The 20,659-nt window shown below is 33.0% G+C and overlaps 2 protein-coding genes and 1 long non-coding RNA gene across 22 annotated transcripts in view; 1 reads left to right on the top strand and 2 right to left on the bottom strand.

Annotated features, from left to right (window-relative positions):
* The window catches only part of CaMKII (Calcium/calmodulin-dependent protein kinase II), a 140,249-nt gene that overhangs the window by 111,853 nt on the left and 7,737 nt on the right, over window positions 1–20,659 (bottom strand). The window lies entirely within an intron of this gene.
* LOC138136620 (uncharacterized) lies at window positions 8,001–11,565 on the top strand. The gene is made up of 4 exons (XR_011161367.1): window positions 8,001–10,682; window positions 10,740–10,853; window positions 10,908–11,171; window positions 11,235–11,565. It is a non-coding gene; the product is annotated as an uncharacterized lncRNA (long non-coding RNA).
* LOC138137688 (uncharacterized) lies at window positions 14,433–15,462 on the bottom strand (the record flags this gene model as incomplete). The annotated part of the gene is made up of 1 exon (XM_069057204.1): window positions 14,433–15,462. A coding segment is annotated over one exon (567 nt), but the record flags the coding sequence as incomplete, so codon positions are not given.

Raw genomic sequence — 20,659 nt, 5'->3', positions numbered from 1 at the left:
CACTCAAAGAGTAAGTTGATAAATATCACATAAATGTCCTTTGTCCTCTACTTCAATTAGACATGTCAAAACCAAACATACAATTTAATAGTTATTTACATAAAAGTGAGGAAAATCGCACATTACTGAAAAGGAGCTAAATTGAAATACGAGGCACTTTGTGCCGAGTGTTTTAAAGCTCCGAGTCAAGTAAGAGATTTAACTGACGTGTTTCGTATGAAATTTTTCCGGAAATCGTAAAAAAGACGAAATTTACAAATTTTTGAAAAATTTTTTTACAAATTCCACAAGAATCAAGTTTGTCAATTTTGTTGGCAACTATAGTTACAAAGTAAAAAACATCGAAAAAATGTATTTTGCGTCTTGTAAAGTCTTTACAGTACTAGTCCGGAAAATTCAATTTTCCTGCGCGTAAATAAGCAGCAAAATGTTGTTTCCAAGACTATTTCCGGAAAACATTATTGCAATTTACTTAATACACAGTTATGCAGTAACATTTTATACCATTCACGATTGGATGGGTAATTGTTCACTTTAACTACTTCTGGAATTTTCGCGTTTTTTCTGACTAGACAGCGTCAGGGCGTCCTCCTAGATCGTTTCCCACCATTCAAACCTTGTGCAAATGCCTTTTTTTTTTCTCTTGTTGTCTTTCAAGGTCACGTCAAGGTCGCGCCAATGGCTTAGTATAACTAAAGGGTAAGGAAAATTCATTTGCACAAGGTTTGAATGGTGGGAAACGATCTAGGAGGACGCCCTGAGCTTGTCTAGCCAGAAAAAACGCAAACATTCCAGAAGTAGTTAAAGTGAACAATTACCAAAATCGATTATAGGTTATAATTCAACCGAGCACTGCTCCCAGGTTGTTACATTTTTTAAATAATTGAACACATTAGGAACAATAATCGTAAAATTGTAATTGAAATGAAACATACATATTTGCACGGCAGTTCTGGGTAAATTCTTATTAACTAAATTAATGACGGAATTGACAACAATGCGAATATTTAAAAACGAAACGTGACTATTTATTTATCGGAAAAATAATACATGTAAATGTGTCTTTTACACTAAATTAACGCAACGTATGAATTTACCGTACTCTCCCAAAAATTTACAACATGCGACGGGAAATCGCAACTACCTTAACCTAAATTGAAAGGTAAAGGTGTGTTTACCAGTTAGGGAAGCCGAAATAGTTATTTACGTATAGAGAGCCGAAAGATTAACTTTACGCCTTCGTTCAAAAGCGTAAAGGTCTTTCGGCCTGAGGTACTATTGGATAGCAAAAAAAAAACTGGTAACAGTATGTTACTGTAGACGCTTCCAAACTGAATGAGTTTGAATGAGTTTTGGAAGTGTCTATAGTAACATACTGTACCAGTTTTTTTTGCCATCCGATAGTACGTACAACGTTTTACGCACAACTGTCCATCAATCAAAAAGACCAGCTAGCGAATATAATCAAAAAATCTAGGTTGTCTCTGTAGACAATTTTTGCTTTGGTTTACAGCCCGCCGGACCTGTAAAGTTACTTTACAGCCCGCCAGATGTAAAATTGAAGTTTCGTTCATTGTAACTATGATGTAAACCAACTTTTCTAATGCAGTTGTGCGTAAAATTATTTTGGACTACCTATTGCTATTGTCGTATTAGGTGATAATAATTGTGGATAAGTATGGCAACTACGTAAGAAAATGTATGTGGCAACTGTGTGTGTAAGTGGGTAGGACAGAGTTGACATTTCTGACACTTCATAATCGCGCAAATGGTATAAAAAAAATCAAATGCACGCTTATGAAATGTCATACAAAGATCAACTCTACCCCACCCACACAGTTGCCACATAAATTTTCGTACAAAGTTGCCATACTTATCCACAATCATTTTGAATCACTAAATAGTCCTCATAAATCTAACGTAAAAGAGAACGGAAAACAGAATTTAACAACTACATACTTCTGAAAATTTCAAACCTAATAGCAGGCTACATCAACTTTTTTTTTTTTGTAGACACTTACCCATAGATATTTTTTTACACTGAGATTTAGTGACAACGTCAAGGCAAGACTCAAAAATTGCATAATACCATACCATGCTAGTCTAAAAATTGTACACATATTAGGTATATTCATCATATGACACATTTATATTGCCTTAAATGTTCGGTTAAATTAATTGCTGTGTATGGAACTTTATTTGACAAGTCAATTAACTTCAATACAACTTAATACAACTAAACTATCTAAATTGAAGCGTTCAAATTTCAATGTTATACTAACATGAAACAACAAGAGTTTACCCATCTGACGTCGCAATGCTACATATCCCATCAAATAGTTCTACACTCGACTACATGTGCTCCTCTTTGGATTCTTGTCGCATCCAAACAATATAAGTTATAAACGCACAACGTGTTTCTAGTATTACATGTCTCAAAGAATGATTTTACTCCAAATATGCATCTTGCTCCCTAATTTTTTCTTTGAGTTTGTACTTTAAACTACAAAATATAAAAAGTCAACTTAGATTTCGGGGGATAGTAACGTAATCGTCTTTATTAGGAGGAAGGTTCTTCTTCACGTACATTCAATGATACAAAAATCTTTATTGTTTCGTATAGCCTGTACTGTATGAAAGTGACAACAATGCAACGAGAAACATAATTATGTTGTCGAGTATGTTGTTGGATAAACTTATGCTATACAGTGTGGAAATTACTTATGGAATAAATTCAGTAATTTCAAAACTAATGACATTTGCCGAAAACGCTGAAACAGGTCAATTTTTGTTTTTAATAATGCTTATTTTAAGTTACTTCACTTGTTCATGAAGTCATCCATTTTTGAGCTATGACGTCATCACCGATTTTTTTAAATGACAACTCCCACTTTTTTCTTCTCTTTCTGATAGACCTCCCTACTACCTAAACGATGAATGAAAAAAATTGGTACCTTACATGACAATTTTTTTGAGAAAATAACAGATTTTATTTTAAAAAATTAATTTAATTTTTTATTTTTTAGAAACACGATATTGTTTCTTTTCGTCATAGATACAGATTGTGAAAAACAACTCATATCTCCCTTGGGATTTGTCAAATTTTTTCGCCCTCCACATTGTTGACAACAAACTCATGAGAATGAAACTATAGCAACCACATATTCACGCAATCTTCCCTGCTAAATATTTTTAATAAAATTTAAACTTTTAAGTGCAGAGACTAAAAAATAAAATATTGTATGCACCACGGGAGATATTCATGTTTTATCATGTTCATATCTCCCTTAATGCATAAATATCAATAATGTACTTATTTTTTTCTATGTGGTTATTTTAAAAAAATCGAGGGTTTAATAGACCAAACAATTTAGAAGGTTTATGACAGAGAATTCGCAGTGCCAGAAGTTGGCGGGGGATAATTTCAACATTTGCGTTACATTTTATTGTTAACCTTAGATGTTTGTTTGTTTCTGTTTAAGGTCAATTAAAATTTTTATATTAAAAATTAAATTAAATTTTTGAAGTAAAATTTGTCATTTTCTCAAAAAAATTGTTATCTACCAATTTTTTTCATTAGTCGTTTAGGTAGTAGTAAGGTCTATCAAAAAAAGAAAAAAGTCAGTGTTGTCATTTAAAAAAAAATGGTGATGACGTCATAGCTCAAAAATGGATGACGTCATGAACAAGTGAAGCAACTTAAAATAAGCACCATGAGAAATAAAAATCAACCTGTTTCAGCGTTTTTGACAAATGTCATTAGTTTTGAAATTACTGAATTTATTCCATAAGTGGTTTCCACACTGTATATTGGGTGATTCAAAATGATTGTGGATAAGTATGGCAACTATGTACGAAAATTTGGCAACTGTGTGGGAAGTACTATCGCGACCATCCAAAAGTGAACGTTTTTTTATAGTTAGTTTGATTTTTACTTTAAATCATAGGTGTCCTAAAATGTCAAAGTTTGCCACTAGCGTTAAAAAAATTATTGAAACTATTTTTTTAAATACCACGTCTCACTCCGATTCAGACAGCTGGGGCTATTGCAAAGCTAGAAGAAAATTGGTCGTTGGCTCCTGTGGCGAGAGAATTACATTGCAGTAAGACTTGCATCTTTAATATAAAGAGGCGTTGGCAAGAAAACAGGATTGAGAGGCCAATACGAATAGGTCTTGGAAAGGTTTCTTTACTAAAGTGTGTTTTCACTTTAATAATGTATTAATTACTTCTCAGCTTCATTTTTATTAAAACTTATTTGTTACAACTTTTTGTTATTAAAATAGTAACGCCTGCTGCACGAACGCCAATGAATACAGCCTGATTTAATCTAACGAAAAATACGAAAATTTTCGCAACCTATCGTTCACTTTTCGATGGCCGTGATTGTACATATTTACAAAAAACAGTGTCGCAAAATTCAGTTTGGCGTAATCAAAAGTAGTGATTTTTTTACTGCGTCAAGTTGGCAGTACATAGCAAATTTGTCTGTTAGCTATAACATTAGTCACTCTTTCCCACTGCCACATCGTTTCATAGGAAATTTAGATTAACTGAGAAAAATATATACAGGATATTTCGCGAATGATAATGAGCCCGACGAATGTAAAATTTATGGTTGCCGCTCCACATAAAAAAACATCAAAATGATGCGAATAAGTGAGTACACACCGTTCACATACGGGAGTTAAATTGGGTGCAAAACAACTCAGTATTTCTGGATTCAATCGTTAATTTAACAAAAATAAATAAAAATCTCATCACCACACTTTTCACCTAAAAAATGACAGTGACAGCGACAAAACTGACAGTTCACATGAAAGCGGCAAAAATGTAATAACATGGGCACGGCCTACTTCGACTACGTCGACTACAATCATTTAGAATAACCCTGTACATTCGCCGTAATTGTGGTAAGTATCTCAAATTTTTCGTAAATGTCAGTTATGACAAATAAAATTTTTGGAAGCAAAGCCATCATGGATTCATAATTGCATTTTAAAACAATACGATATTTAAAATAGCCACGTTAACTTTGGAAATGTATTTTCAATTCCGCTGGGCTTATTATCACTCGTGAAATACCCTGTGTACATACATAATATACAGGGTCTATCAGAACTGGCGGACCAAAATAATACGGTGAATTCATCATCTTCTGGGAATAACAGGAAAGATGTTCAAAAAAATCTATCTTAAATAGTGATTGAGAGAATCTATTGTTTATGACCTTACTATCTCTGACAAACAATGTATTATGTATTCAGATTTGACTTCGTGGCTAAAAGTTCTTAAATTCATTTCCAAATTAATAATAAAGTAGGATTGAATTTTCAAATGTACACTGCATAGATCAGACTTTAATCTGATCGCACTACACATGCCAGGACATACATTTCCAAAAGGAAGATTATCTTCATTAAATTTAATTCATCACCAGTTATTGATTCTTACATAAGAAAAACTTCCATAATTGCAGGATCAGCTGCCGAAGAAGCAAGTAAACGAAAACATGACAAATATAAAAATTTAAAGTCTGCAAATTATATTTTTAAAGCATTAGCTTTCGAAACGTTAGGTCCATGGAGTTTGGAATGTAAAACATTTATCGATTTCATTGGTGCAAAACTTATGATTGAATCCGGAGATTCTAGAGCAAAATTTTTCTTCTACCAAAGAATCTCATTGGCAATTCAACGTGGAAATGCTGCAAGTATGTTAGGCACTCTGCCTTATGTAACTCCACTTGAAGAAGTGCATTGTTTATGATTTATATCTATATGTACATTTAATTATTACTTGTTTATTATACCTGATTCATCCTACCAATAAAATATTTACTATTGATTATTTAATTTTATACAGGGTGATTTTGAAAGTTGTGCAGATATTTTAATCACGAGCTACTGGCTTCATGTAGAACTCGAAAAAAATATTTAAAAAATTCTATGTCACAAAATAAAAAAATGCGGAATCTGGAAAAGTGCCCCGAATGCTTGCAGCGTTTCCACGTTGAATGGCAAGGGAAATCCTCTCAAAAAGGAATTTCTTAGATTTTGAATCCCCTGATTCCGCGATAAGTCGGTCTCCGATGACATTAATGAAATCTATTGTTTCTTTGCACCAAGGGCCTAAGGTTTCAAAGGCTAAACCTTTAAATATGTAGTTTGACGAAATAATTGAACGATATTTGTTATGTTTGCGTTTGCAAGCCATTTCAGCGGCAAAACCTGAGACTTCAGATGTTTTCAATACGTAACTGTCTGCAAGTGTATCTACGACAGTAACGTCCCAAACCAAAGGTTGACCTTTATTCCACGGTACTAAAGTCATCCCATCAGGGCGTTTTCCGTCATCACGAGATAGTCCGTTTGGTTCTAAAGTTGAATTAACATGAATAGAAGTCAAAGACCGGTTGATAATAGAATTAATTTCAGTGTGTCTTGAAAATCTACCACTGCTTTTGGAACAACTTAGACCGTGAATACCAATTTCATCAACTTTCGCATTGCATTTGCAAATATGAGGTGTACAAAGATTACAACCCAATCTTAAACCAATACAAACTTGGAAGGAAGTGTTATCTAAAAGAGTACCAATATTAGGAGAAGGTATTGCATGTAACCAAGATCCTGATTCTCTGCATTGCAAAGCCTTAAAACGAGCCAAGTCCCTGGATGAATTAAAGATTAAGTCATTGTCAATTATTCTTTTGATATTGATATTATCCCAATTCTTCTGAAATTGTGGAATTGTTGGTCTTTCGTTCTCATTTTCTACATCCCAGACTGCTAAAGCTTCATCATAATGGTGAATAATAAGCTCATTATCCTTTGAATTTAATAATTGAGAAACAAGCTTTTTAACACCATGAACTGAAGATAGGAAAGCAGGGAGGCAAATATCGGAAATGCGGCGAATTCCCAGTCCACCAAATCTAATCGGTAAAGTGGACTGACACCATTGTAAATCAGTTAAACGTAAATTAAGTATTTTTTCTAAAGAAGACTTTAAAGAAGAATCAATGGAATTAACGTAATTAGAAAATTTCCAAAAAGGAGTTGATCTTAATAAAAAATTAAATTTTGGTATGAAAAGACAGTTCTTGATTAAGGTATAAGCCACGTGTCTGCTAAGAAATTCAGCTTTATTTAAAAGATTTTCAACTGTAATAATAGTTTTTTCGACAGTGTTTTTGAAGCCTTGGTCAAAGATTGGAGAGCGTAAAAGAGATAAACTTCCTCGGTCACAAATTTTAATACCTGGTGCTAAATTTTGAAATTCCTTAATGATTTTTAAATCTGTGTCTCCAGAACAGCTAAAGATCTCGCATTTGTTAAAGTTTAATTCAAGACCAATTTTTCTGGAAAAATTGATAACTTTCTTAAAGTCGGACAAAACTACTTCTGGGTAATCAGCTAGGGTTCCATCATCTAAATACCAAATATTCAGTTCAGAATTCAAAGATAAAATAATTGGTTGAATGGCAAGACTAAAAATCATAGGACCACAAGGATCTCCTTGTTGAGCTCCAACAGAAGAAGAAATTAAATGATCACCAAAAAATAAAGTTGAAGGATTCCTATAGCATTGATAAAGATAAGGGTAAAGAAGTGGGGTATGACATTGGACTTCTTTTAGAATACAATCTCGTTCGACTGAGTTAAATGCGTTTTTGAAATCTAATTTAAGAACAAATTTGCTACGGTTTAGGTCGTTATTCACAAAGGTACGTGTAGTATGAATTGCTGCTTCGCATCCTAGCTTAGTTGCCACTCCAAGTTGGTGTGGAGATAAATACGAATTTACAATATTACGACTTTGAAAACAAGCAAGCTTTGAAGTCAATCTTCGTAAACAGTTTCCTATAGCGATCCGTCTAATTCCTCCAAAAATAAAATGATATTTATTTTTTGGGCTACAATTTTTTTTAATTGCTTTTAGTTTTCTACGTTGTCCTACAACTTTGTAGGTAAAATTTCGGCACATTTTAAAAATACACCCTTGTATATCATGTTTTATCAAATATACGCCAATGCGAAGTAACCTATAGGAAATATGCTTTAAAACAAGGAAACCGCATTGGTGTACGTTTTATAAAATATGATATACAGGATGTATTTTTGAAATGTGCCGAAATTTTACCTACGAGGTTGTTTGACAACGTAGAAGACTAAAAGCAATTTAAAAAAATTGTAGCTCAAAAAATAAATGTCATTTTATTTTTTGACATGGAATTTTTTTAACATTTTTTCCTAGTTCTACATGAAGCCAGTAGCTCGTGATTAAAATATCTGCACAACTTTCAAAATCACCCTGTACAGGTGGTCCCGATATAACCTGCCAAAAGAAATCCAGTAATAGGTGACCATGAGTAGAACTCATTCACAAAAAAAATGTTTCTAACAAAAGTCTTTTCGTTTTCTAGTTAAAAATAATTGAAAATTTGGTCACAATTTGCTGTACGTTAATGAGCGAATCAGGTTTAAAAAGGTAATTCTGGCTGCTTGGCTGCAATTTCTTTAGCAACGGTAGGTACCTGTAACACCTAAGACATTTGTCAAGTGTAATTTTAAATTTGCGAATCCTACAAAAATTTATGGAGTTCACAAAACAAGAATACGCCGATTTGCATTTACTCTATGGCAAAGGACGTGGTAATTCAAGAGCGGCAAGGCGACGATACGACGCGCGTTTTCCTGAAGGAGTCCTTCCGTCCCGTTGTATTTTTGTCTTTGTGGAGCTACATCTGCGTTTATGTGAAGCTGGTTCTGATTGGCTCCAATACGATGGCGTCCCCCATCCTCGATTTAACCCATTTGGATTCTAATTTTTGGGGCCTTTGCTTGTTTTGACTGTACTTGGGTATACATTTTTTTCGCTAGAATGTACCCACCTCAAAATCTAGTAACAAAATATATTTTTTCTTTTTTGCACCTATAACACAGTCAGTATAACACTCAAACGGGTTTCGAAAAGGAGCTCTTTTCGATAGGCGTTTCAGGAACATTTACCTAAATTTTTAATGTTGGCAGTGACTTATAGTGAGTTGTTGCTATGTAATCACTGCCCGTCAGGACACTTTAAATTCAAAACTTAAATTGTTCGTTTATTTACCAGCGTTACCAACCTTTATATTTGCCAAATATAATTTTCCTAGCATTATGTTTTGAACTTTTTTTAAATTTAAGGGGCAAAATAGAAAAAATATTGTATTATACTCGTTTTATAAGCCATTTTATCGCACTTGTTTGTTTATAGTATAGCACTCGTCGCTGCGCTCCTCCTGCTCTAAAAAACGCGTGCGACAAAATGGTGTCTTATAAAACTCGTATAATAAATTATTGTTTCTACTTTGGGTATATGAAAGCTATTACGACACGCATTTTGCGTGCTATGATAGAAATTTGCGTATCGAAATAGAGTAGTGCAATTTACCTTCTCAACGTTGGCATGACGCAAATGAAATGTCAAAATAAACGTCAAAACAAAACGAATTTTAATTTAAGTTGTTGTTTCCGTGGAATATAACGGGTGACTATTAAAATTTTCACTTAGAGTTGGCTTTGAATGAGTTTTTATTTTTTTCTGTTACTTTAGACACACAAGAACGAACGACAAATGTCAGTCAGTACAATTGAAACATAACCAAATTAAGAGAAAAAACATTAATTGAAGTGTCAAACTTGTCACTATCTAAGGTGCAACTGGAAACAAAGAATGATCCATAGCCAACCCAAAGTGAAAATTTTAATAGTCACCCGTTATAATTGTTGCAAACATTAAACGTGTCTTGGCCAGTCAGACTAATCCCTGGTAAATTGCTGTCCACAACATTTTGGTGAAAATTGCTTTCACCGCGAACTATTGTGCTTTTATTTGTGTCGTCGAATGGCGCCATTTGAATCTTCCAAACAATGACATTTGTTGCCAACCACGACAAAATTCCCCAAATTTGAAAAATTGTTAATTTTCGCTTAAGATAGTTTAAAAGGTACAAAGTAGAAAAAATAGTGTATGATATCTCGTTTATAAGGCATTTTGTAGCACTTACGCGCGTGCTACAAAATGCTTTTTATAAGACTCGTAGCATAAGATACTCATATACGATTAAGAGTATTAAGTTATGTTTTCCTTTTTAATCATTGAATTAAAAATGTTTTGAACACCTGAAGCGAAATGCAGTAACTAAAAGAACTGGAGCAACTTAATAAAGTTTATAAAAACAAAGAAAAACAGAAGGTGACACAGGACAAACTGAAAACAGGTAACAAACTAAACAACAACCAAAGTTGAAAATCGTTTTTCATATCTGAGTCAGATTCTGATAAAGATAATATTATGAGTGGAACATTATAAAGTCCATTCAAAAATCAAACAACTATAGTCTATTTTTTCCTGGTAGGCGCGTGCGTGCGCATTTACAAAATCCTGCAACGAAATGCGACTTTCCTATTGGTTACTTTATTTTTCTACTTACACTAGAGAAATGTGCAATATTGCAGTTTTCTGTACTGTCACTGTCAATCAGGCCCAAGCTGCCATTTTTGTTTCATCGTGTCTTAGTTTTCCTTTCGTGTTTTGTGTTGTGTCCGTTTATTTATTAAAAAAACAGTTCTTTGTGGTTAAGAAGTTTTTATATGTCAACAAGATGTCTTAATTTCGATCACCAAATAAATCGCGTAAGTTGGATTTATGCTAACATCAAGTAACAGTTTTTTATTAATTCATATTTATAGCAAATTTCTCACAAGCCGAGAAAGAAATGATCGTTAAAGTATTTCGTGGGATCTCTAAGGATTTTGCCGAGTTAACCAAGACGGCTCAAATGGAAAAAACTGCAGATTATACTGGTATTGATTTCTGAGTTTTTTGTTGTATCACAGCTTAATTACTTTGTGTTGAAGGTTGTGGATTTAAAACCATTCAATGATACTTGGTGGAAGAAAAGAAGTGTGGGCAATTACAGGCACCGAAGAAACCTGATAGGAAATGTATGATTCAATTGGATGAACATCAAAAATATCTCATTCGAAAAACAGTGCACTCATTTTTCTCTGCAAACAGAATTCCTACAATTGATGCTGTGTACAGGGAAGAGCAAAACAATGAAGAAATTCCAAACATCAGTCGTTCTAAGCTTTAAATGTTTTACACGAATTAAAATTCAAGTAAGTACATACATTGTTTTCAATTAACTGTAAACATTGAAATCTATGTTTTATTTCAAATAGCACAAATAACGAAACAAAAAAAGCCTGTTAATAGAAAGAGAAGACATAACTAGCCAAGAAGATATTTACGGGAAATAAAAAAATACGCCAAGAAGGGAGACCTTTTCTCTTGCAAGATAATGGTTATTATAAATGATTGTAGTCGAAGCAGGCCATGTCCATGTTATGAAATTTTTGCCGCTTTCATGTGAACTGTCAATTTTTGTCGACGTCACTGTAATTTTTTTTAGGTGAAAAGTGCGCTGTTGATTGTTTTGTTTTATTTATTTTTTTAAATTGTTTTGTACCCAATTTAACTCCTGTGTGTAAAAAATAAAAAATGTACATATAATATTTGTTATCAATTTTTCCACGAGTTTATTCATAAACTTTTTTGTTTACATTGTACAAATTATACAAAAATTTAATCGTAAACATGAGTTTAATATGCAACCCCAAATACTGATCCCCCTAGATAATATGCAACCAAAAATACTAACAATTCCTGCATCCTGCTAAAAATCTTAGCTATGTGATTCTACCTTTCGGAGATGCGCACGCACGCGCCTACCAGGAAAAAATAGACTTTACCAACGTCGCATTTTCCTCGATAATTACTATCGGCAACGCTGTCTAGTGTAAAATTTGGTGAGATTTGTAATTTTGAGGTTAAATGTTTATTAAGTGTCTTGTTTTTCTGGGCATGTTTAAGTAAAAATAATAAGAATCAATAAATAAATGAAAAGTGCTGCTAATAAAACAATATGAACGAAATTAAAAGCAATTGAATTTTATTTTCTATCAAAAAAATGTCATAATTTATAGTTACAAACATAGTATGATAAAATATCTACCTAGGGTTTTTTAAATTTTACCAACCTAAAGCAACAGGTGGTGTTTTTTTGATTTTTGATTGGACTTTAGTTAACCAATCAGCTTTAATTAGGTTTTCACAATGCAAGATGCTGTTGGGTTGTTGAAGGTATGGCTTTATAATATAATAATTTGTTACGGCCCTCTTCTGTCGCGCCAATAGAACCACCTTAGTTCGTTTTGAACCTTCCATTTTAACCTTTTTACAAAATATACTTAAATAATTTTGCAATTTATTTGACAATGTCAATTTAGACAAATGAATAGTTTGAAAAATCAAAGAATCACAAATACCGACCGGGCAATATTAAAATAACTAGTGATTTAACCAACCTAACAATGCAATGTTTTGATTTTGAAAGTCCAGATGTTTATTGAATGGACTTTAGTTGTTTTCTTCAAATTAACGAAGTGTTAAACTATTAGTTGAAAGTAAAAGTTGCTCTAGTTGTTCAACAGCATAAATTGCAACAGCGTGTACTGGTTCCTTCACATAAACCCATAGAAAAAAGGCACAGGGATTAAGGTCCGGCGACTTGGCCACAAACCTGCACCATTAGTTCAAATCCATCGTTCCGGAAAGTTATTATTCAGCCAATCACGTACAATGTGAGCACTGTGACAGGCAGCACCGTCATGCAAAAGCCACAAATTTGTTCTAATTTCTAAGAGTACAACCGATAGAGTAAATAAGTATTTATTAGCAAATTACATTAGAAGGACTGAAGATAAATAATACCAATAGGTTTGAATAAAAAGAATACAAATGCAAAAAAGTCTGTAAAACAATATCATACATACAGAATGTTTTCGAAGTTGAGGCGTTTCTTTTAACATGTGATAGTATGCGTTGTTCTAAAGAGTTTTAGCCAAAATCACCTTAGCAAAATGTGTACGGCGATGAAGATACAATAAGTTAATTTTTTTGAAATTTTTTAAACCGGTCCTGTTTAATTTTGCGCTGATTTGTTAGCAACAAAAAAAAATCAAATGAGCATAGACGTTAATTAAAAATACTGTCAGAATTATCATCTAATTAGCCATTAATCGTTACGAAAATAACGAGCTCACAGATATGTTGCTAAAGTATGGGCAATGCTATCAGAATATAGCTGCGGCGTCCAGAGAGTACGCAGAGCGATTTTCGGAAAGATTCCATCCTGGGCCACGTCAGTTTATTAATCTAGTAAAGCGGAGAAATAGACAGGACCGGACTCAAAAATATGCAATCAATTATCTCCGTTAATACAAACATTTTACTAAGACGATTTAGGCTGAAATTCTTAAGAATAATGTATAGTACCTCCTGTTACAAGGAACACCTCAACTTCGAAAACACCCTGCATAATTAAATTATTTCAGGTTTAATTTTCATTTATAACACCACGAGTAGTTCAAATTATGTCGATTATTTTTCAAACTGGTCACGAATTATCGATTGTGCTTGGGAATGAATCCACGAGTGCGTCAGCACAAGTGAGATTTCCAAGCACAATTGAATGAGCGAAACCAGTTTGAAAAATAGTCTACATAATTTGGACTGCGAGTTGTATTCGGGGGACTATTCCATGAACCAACTTTGGCAATTTGACAGCACATCGGAAGAAGAAATTAAGGCAGAAATCGAAGAAAATGTTTCCAACAACACAAAAAAGACACGTGAGTCCATTTGGAAGCAATTCTGAAGGCTGCATTCATTTGTTAAAAATTATCGCTGGGATCACCGATACAATTTCCACGAGTGGGAATATTCGGTCCAATTTTTTGAAACCATGGTAACAAATTTGTAAATCCTGGGCTGGGAAGGCGTTGGAAACCGTCAATTGTTGTGCTTTTTTAAAGTGTAGATTGACAGTTATAATTCAGTAATTAGAGTATGTTGACAGCTAACCTAAAATGTATAAACAAAAAAATATTTCTGTTTTTGTTCGTTCTTTGCAATGTTGTTCACTAAAAATAGAGTAACAAACGATTCCAATTCTCGAAGCAAATATCTAAGGACATCCTTTCATGAAAACAAACATGTTCAATTATGTTCCGATTAAACAGATCTGATGTTCCAATTAGGGCATTTTCAAGCACAGTGTCTGGGATTTTATTAAAGTTGTTCATCTCAATGCATATGATGGTACCCATGAAACGAAACTTTGAAATGCCAAAACTGTACCTACACGTGCACAGCGTTTCCTTTCCAGTGGTTCATCATGTAAATTGTCGCGTTTTAAAATTGGATAGTAACCCACGATGTCAGAAATTTTCAGCAAGATTTTACGAATTTTGGGAAGTGGAGAACTTTTTGGTAAATTAATTACCTGGAAAAATGTTTAGATCTAAATAAAGCACAACTTGACATAAATATGAGTTTTTATTGCAGACGTTCACAATAAATGCTGAAAATGTGCACCCTCTTGTTGTAAGCATAGCGTAGCCCGCCTTCTAACTCCATTTCTGATGACATGCTCAAGAACCACTGGATCTTCATTTATTTGATCAATTTTCATCCGTATTCTGTTTTGAAGTTCTGCCAGATCATTTATGGGGGTGTTATAAATGGAATTTTTCAGAAATGGCCACAAAAAAAAATCGCAGGGTGTGAGATCACAAGATCTGGGAGGCCAGTTATTGAGTGTGTTTCGACTAATAAGCCTGTCAGCGTAGAAATTGGATAAGAAGTTTATTGTAGCGCCAGTTGTATGCGCTGTTGCGCCATCTTGTTGAAAATACCCATAAATTAGTTCATCATCATGAAGTTCATTTAAAAACGATATCTTTCTCCATAATTGAGATAATAAACATGAGTAACAAATGATTACAGTAATTTACCTTGGAAAAAATATGGGCCAATAATCCTACGTTGGCTAATAGCAGCCCAAACTCCAATTTTTTGGGGGTAATGTGGAGCTTCAGTAAAAAAATGTGGATTTTGTGAACTCCACATTCTCATGTTTTGTGAGTTTACGTAGCCTGACAAATGAAAATATGCTTCATCTGTAAAGAATGTTTGTTCTAAAACATCATCAGCTATTGTGTTTAAAAACCATTGACAATAGTTTAGTCTTTGGGGGAAGTCATTTACATGTAACTCTTGGACAGCGGTGAGCCGATATGGAAATAAATGCAGATCTTCTTTTAAAATTTTTTGACAAGTTCCAACAGAAAGATCAACCTGTTGTGACAAATGCCGAATTGAAGTTGTAGGTGAATCTTCCATTATTTGTTGAACATTCCCAATTACTTCCTGAGTACGTTTCTTTACTTGGCCACTTCCTTCTTTTCGTTCAATAGTACCACTTTCTCGAAAATTATTTAAACAAAGATGGAGAGTTTGTCGAAATTGCTCATACACAATTGCAAAAATCGGAAACAGGTCTGGGTTTTAAAAAAAACGAAAATCAAACTATTGAAATTCTCGGAAGCACTGGGAGACCACAAAAGACGAAGTTCGAAAAACCACAAACGTAGGTCAATGACATAAACAAATGTCATTCATGTCAAACGGCGGGAAATTCAGACCACACTGTTACAAACGGTTTGATTTTTCCAACGCCTACTCAGCCCAGGATTTCATTTGAACACACGATATTATACAACTAGAGGATTGAAAATTCTCGATTATAAGAGACGTGTTGCCCGGAAACACGTCGAGTATAATCGAGAATTTTCCATCCTCGAGTTGTATACGGGTAGACTATATCATGAATAAAAATAAATAAACAAATAAACAGGTTCCCGAAACCGACTGGGCGCATTCAGTAGCAGAGCGATTTGATATGACGTTGATTTGACGGCTAGCTCCCATCAAAAACGTATCAATAATATGTGATATCTATGAATGTTTTAATTCGGTACAAAACTGCGTCGATCACAATCATCGTATCCCTTCTCACTTTGGAACAAACTAATTCAGAAATTCAAAAATATTAAATTTGTGAAAATCCAAAAACTAAATGCGGACAGAGATAACTGAAACGAAATTAAATTCTTTATTTTATATCCAGGTAAAATATCACAGGTACGAGTATATTCTCATGCAAACTACTTAAAAAGCATAAACTTTTGTCATTGTACTTACAGTCGCGAGCAATAAATTTTGGTCGTCAAGGTCATTCCTTGACGCAATCGAAAATACTCCATTGTAAAACAGTCGTAAATATCATAACCTATCATCATGTTGTATGACATTAATTGTAATTTTTTTTCTCATTTTTTTGCCACTTTGTTGACATGGGCATAATTAGGCTAGGAAATGTTTTAAATCTGTGACAATCTAACCAAATTTTGAAATGACATTGACGACCAAAATTTATTGCTCGCGACAGTACATTACCTACGAGTATTAATTTTAAAATTAGAATAAGGTAAAAATAAGGTTAAGGTAGACTACGTCCACTGATAGAATGCACTTTTTTAAATATCCGTAGATAACAAAAATCCCCAAATCATAACATTAAAACATTAACAAAGTATCATAGATTGTGTTCTTGAAACATTCGCGCCACTGATTCTCATTGGTTCTTATGAAACCCAGGCGAAAAATAAATTATATGACATTTCAAATTTGAAATTGTCAGTGCCGTCAAGTGATTTAAGCATTTAGATTTGCGATTTTTCATCTTTCGATCTTTGTTTTGCGTTCCTCTGGTTTTAAAAGTTATTAGTTTTGATCGTGTTGCTGTTTTGATCTCCTCCGTTGCGATTTTTGTTGATTTTTTTGAATTTGTGAAGTGAGTGCGTGCCTCAAGAATCTAGCATAATGAACACTTTAAGTGACATTACAAACATTACAGAGGTAATTTTTGTTCATACATTAAATATTAAATAATCTCTTGTTTGTTTTAGCCATTTCCGAAAAAAGCTGGATATTTTCATTTCAGTAGCCAGCTTTTTTCGGAAATTCGAAAATGTATTGTGCGTTGCATTTTTAAATCCGTCGGGCACATTATCACTCGTGAAATACCCTGTATTAATAAAACCTAATATATTACCCCTGCTATACTGAAGTTTTCTTTCGTCTTTCCTAAGTGCAAACATGCAGAATAATAATAAAACATCACGTGTAAACCTGTTCTTTAATTTTTTTAAATTTCGCGCCGGATCTATTTGTTGTAGCGTAGAGTGAACACTTTTAGTAACCTTTGTTAAGCAATCTATCAGTGGACAGAGTTTATACAGGGTTATTTACGTAAGATGACGAGCCTGACCTGACCCGACCTGACCTGACCAGGTAAAAAGGCAACTTAAAATACATTTTACAAAACATACATTATGTTTTGATATTTAAAAATTAAAAGAAGGTATTCTATTAGTTTGATGGGCATATCTGTCATTGCATTTTTCGTTAATATTTAGTATTTGAAAATGTTTTCCAACGATGACAGAACCGACATGATCCTACTTACCCATTACTTTTGTGATTTTAATTGCTTATTATTGTTATTAAATCGTACTTTGTTGTGAGAGGTATTTTTCTGTCAGAAATTGGCATTCATCAGGCTGACGTTTTAAAAGCTATCTATGTTTTGTGTGCATTATGATAATGTAAAAGAGATCGAGATAGCTTTATAAATCGTATTTTGGGTTGCAATTTTACCTGGACAGGTTCGTCATCTTACGTGAATAATCCTGTATAAAGCTTGTTAGACACGATACTAAATTTTTGAGAAAATTTACTAGTAAATGAGAGAAGACCAATGAACGATCAGGATCTGACAAAGACAGACTATGATCCTGATCGTTCATTGGTCCTGTCGAGGGTCTCTCTTATTTTCTAACAAATTTACTACGAAATTTAGCATCGTGTCAAACAAGCTTTAGTTTATTATACCTTATTTTGAAGCTTATTTTTACCTTATTCTAGTCAAAATTAACAGGTAATGTACAATGACATCTAAAAATATATTACACGTACACACAAAAAAGAAATAAAACGGAAAATCGAAGAATCCAGACGTCCACATTAATAGACGTAACGATTATACTTCTCTAACAAGGTTTAAGTCGGCTAGAGAATTAGAACTTATTATCTTTCATTAAAAGCACGTATTTTTGTCGAATCATTCTTACGAAATCGTTGATATAAGTAGAGGCAATTAAACATATATCTATTAAACGAAAAACTTACACGAAACAAAGTGATTATACAGGGTCGCTACAAAGTATGGCAACAGTTAAATATCTCGAGAATGATTTCTCGGAAATCTTTAAGATTTGGTAAGGAGTTAAGAGCATTTAAATTCTATTCTTTCCAATTTTTTCAGTTTTATACCTTCATTTGTTTTCGAGATACAAGGCTAACTTGAATTTTTTTAAATGGCAACAGGGGTTAATTTTACGATTTTTGAAAAGAGGTTTTTTTTCTGAATTCAACGATGTATCACATGTAATAATAGTTTACATAAGAATGGTCAAAAAAAAATGTTTAATTTTAATTCAAAAATAAATAAACAGTTATTTTTGAAAACAGTTTCTATTATTAATTTATTTATTACTTATTTATTTATTATAAAAATGCCTTATTTAAGTGAAACCGAGCGGATAGAAGTTCTAATGATGATTGGATATGGTGATAGGAGACGAAGCTGTGCTGAAGTGATGACACTTTTGATGACACACAAAAAATGAAACGGTCATTATGTGATACAGTGTTGAATTAAAAAAAACACTCTTTATCATGAAATTAACCCCTGTTGCCATTTAAAAAAATTCAAGTTAGCTTTGTATCTCCAAAACAAATGAAGGTATTAAACTCAAAAAAATTACAAATTATAGAATTTAAATGCCCTTAACTCCGTAGCAAATTTCAAAGAATTCCAACAAACGGTTTGATAGGTTTAATAAAAAGAGCCTCAAACGGTAGCTACGTTTATTTATTTTTGAATTAAATTTTTAAAAAAATTTTTAGGGTTATTATGTAAACTATTATGTGATACATCGTTGCATTCAGAAAAAAAATCTCTTTTCAAAAATCATAAAATTAACCCCTGTTGCCATTTAAAAAAAATCTAGTTAGCTTTGTATCTCGAAAACAAATAATGGTATAAAACTGAAAAAATTGCAAAGAATAGAATTTAAATGCTCTTAACTCCACACCAAATCTCAAGGATTTCCAAAAAACCATTCTCGAGATATTTAACTGTTGCCATACTTTGTAGCGACCTGTATATAGCCAGTTATTAATTTATTCATACCTATTATTACGTCATGTAAAAACTCCACAAAATGTGGAAGTTTTTTAACGAACTTAATTATGAAAAGCCTATAGAGGCGATAACAATTTTATTGTTAAAAAGTGTTTGATTTTGTAGGTATCGTAAGCAGAAATTCTGCAAGAACTTTTATAATTTAGGAAACTTTTAATGCAAAGCGAAAGGTGGGTACGGGCGAAGGAAGACCTTTGAAGTTTAATTTTCATTACTGTGTGATTAAACACAAAGTTGAGGATTTAAAAGAAACATTTTTGACAACGATATAGAAGTGAAAATACAAAGTTATTACACAGCAAATTTGCATTTATAATCTCCTTAATACAGAGCTTAAGTTACAGCTATTAATAGCAGCTAAATTTAAACAGTTCCTCTATAACTTTGAATTTGTAAATCACGTAATAATTGCAAATGAACAAAATTTAGGTAACATCATTTGCTACGAAAATGTTCTTCAAAGTGAAACTGTTTTATGTTATTATTAATGCGCCATGTTAACATCGATTTTATGGGAAAAGAATGAAGTATGTATACCTATAGTTGAATTTTTTTAATAAACAATTGTCAAAACGTTGTCTTGTTGGTATGAGCCAAACTGTGATTTTCATGATAATACGATTGGTCACATTGAGTGTCAACATTTTTTTATGTAAATGAGCCTGCGCCCTAACGAGCGAGAGTTTATTTCAAATTCGAAAAGGTTTCTCCTGATTTCTCATTAAATTTGTCTTGAAAATAAATTCGCGGAAAACAGGTCCGGGAAGTGAAGTGAACATAACCTTAACCATGATTTGGTGTCAAATTGTTATACAGCTGGTCCATATGTCCAAATTTTAGGGTGGTACAGTATGGTTTTTTACTTGATTTTGACACTGACAATTGTTTATTAAAAAAATTTCACTATACATACAGGTTATTCACGAGAGGGGTACTTCTGAATTTTTATTTTACCGCAACCAACAATACAATGGCAGTGATTACTAAATCAAATGTGTTATTTCTTTTAAATTAGAAATCAAAGTAAGTTGAATAGATTTGTCAGAAATGTCAGATTGGCAGATAACCTGTATTTAATCAAAATTCAACAAATAAATTAACAAATTAAGTTAATGTAAAAGGTGTTCGAAGTGTCTACCATCGGCTTGTAAACATCCGCAGCGGCGACAGAATTCTTTCCACGTTCTCCATAAATGGGAGCATATCAGTCTTTTCGTCGTTATTGTAAAAACAAATTTTTCGAATTGACAAAGATTTTTTGCTTTAACGTCAAAGCGACAGGACTAAGAGCCGTCGTGGATATAGTTATAATTATTTTCAAAATTTGAAATCAAGATATTGTTGCAATGTGTATAATAGGTTGCGGCAAAAAGA

This window comes from Tenebrio molitor, chromosome 1 (assembly GCF_963966145.1).
Source record: "Tenebrio molitor chromosome 1, icTenMoli1.1, whole genome shotgun sequence".
Lineage (NCBI taxonomy): Eukaryota > Metazoa > Arthropoda > Insecta > Coleoptera > Tenebrionidae > Tenebrio > Tenebrio molitor.
The sequence above is the reverse complement of the archived record's forward strand: the minus strand, read 5'-3'. Positions and strand labels throughout refer to the sequence as shown.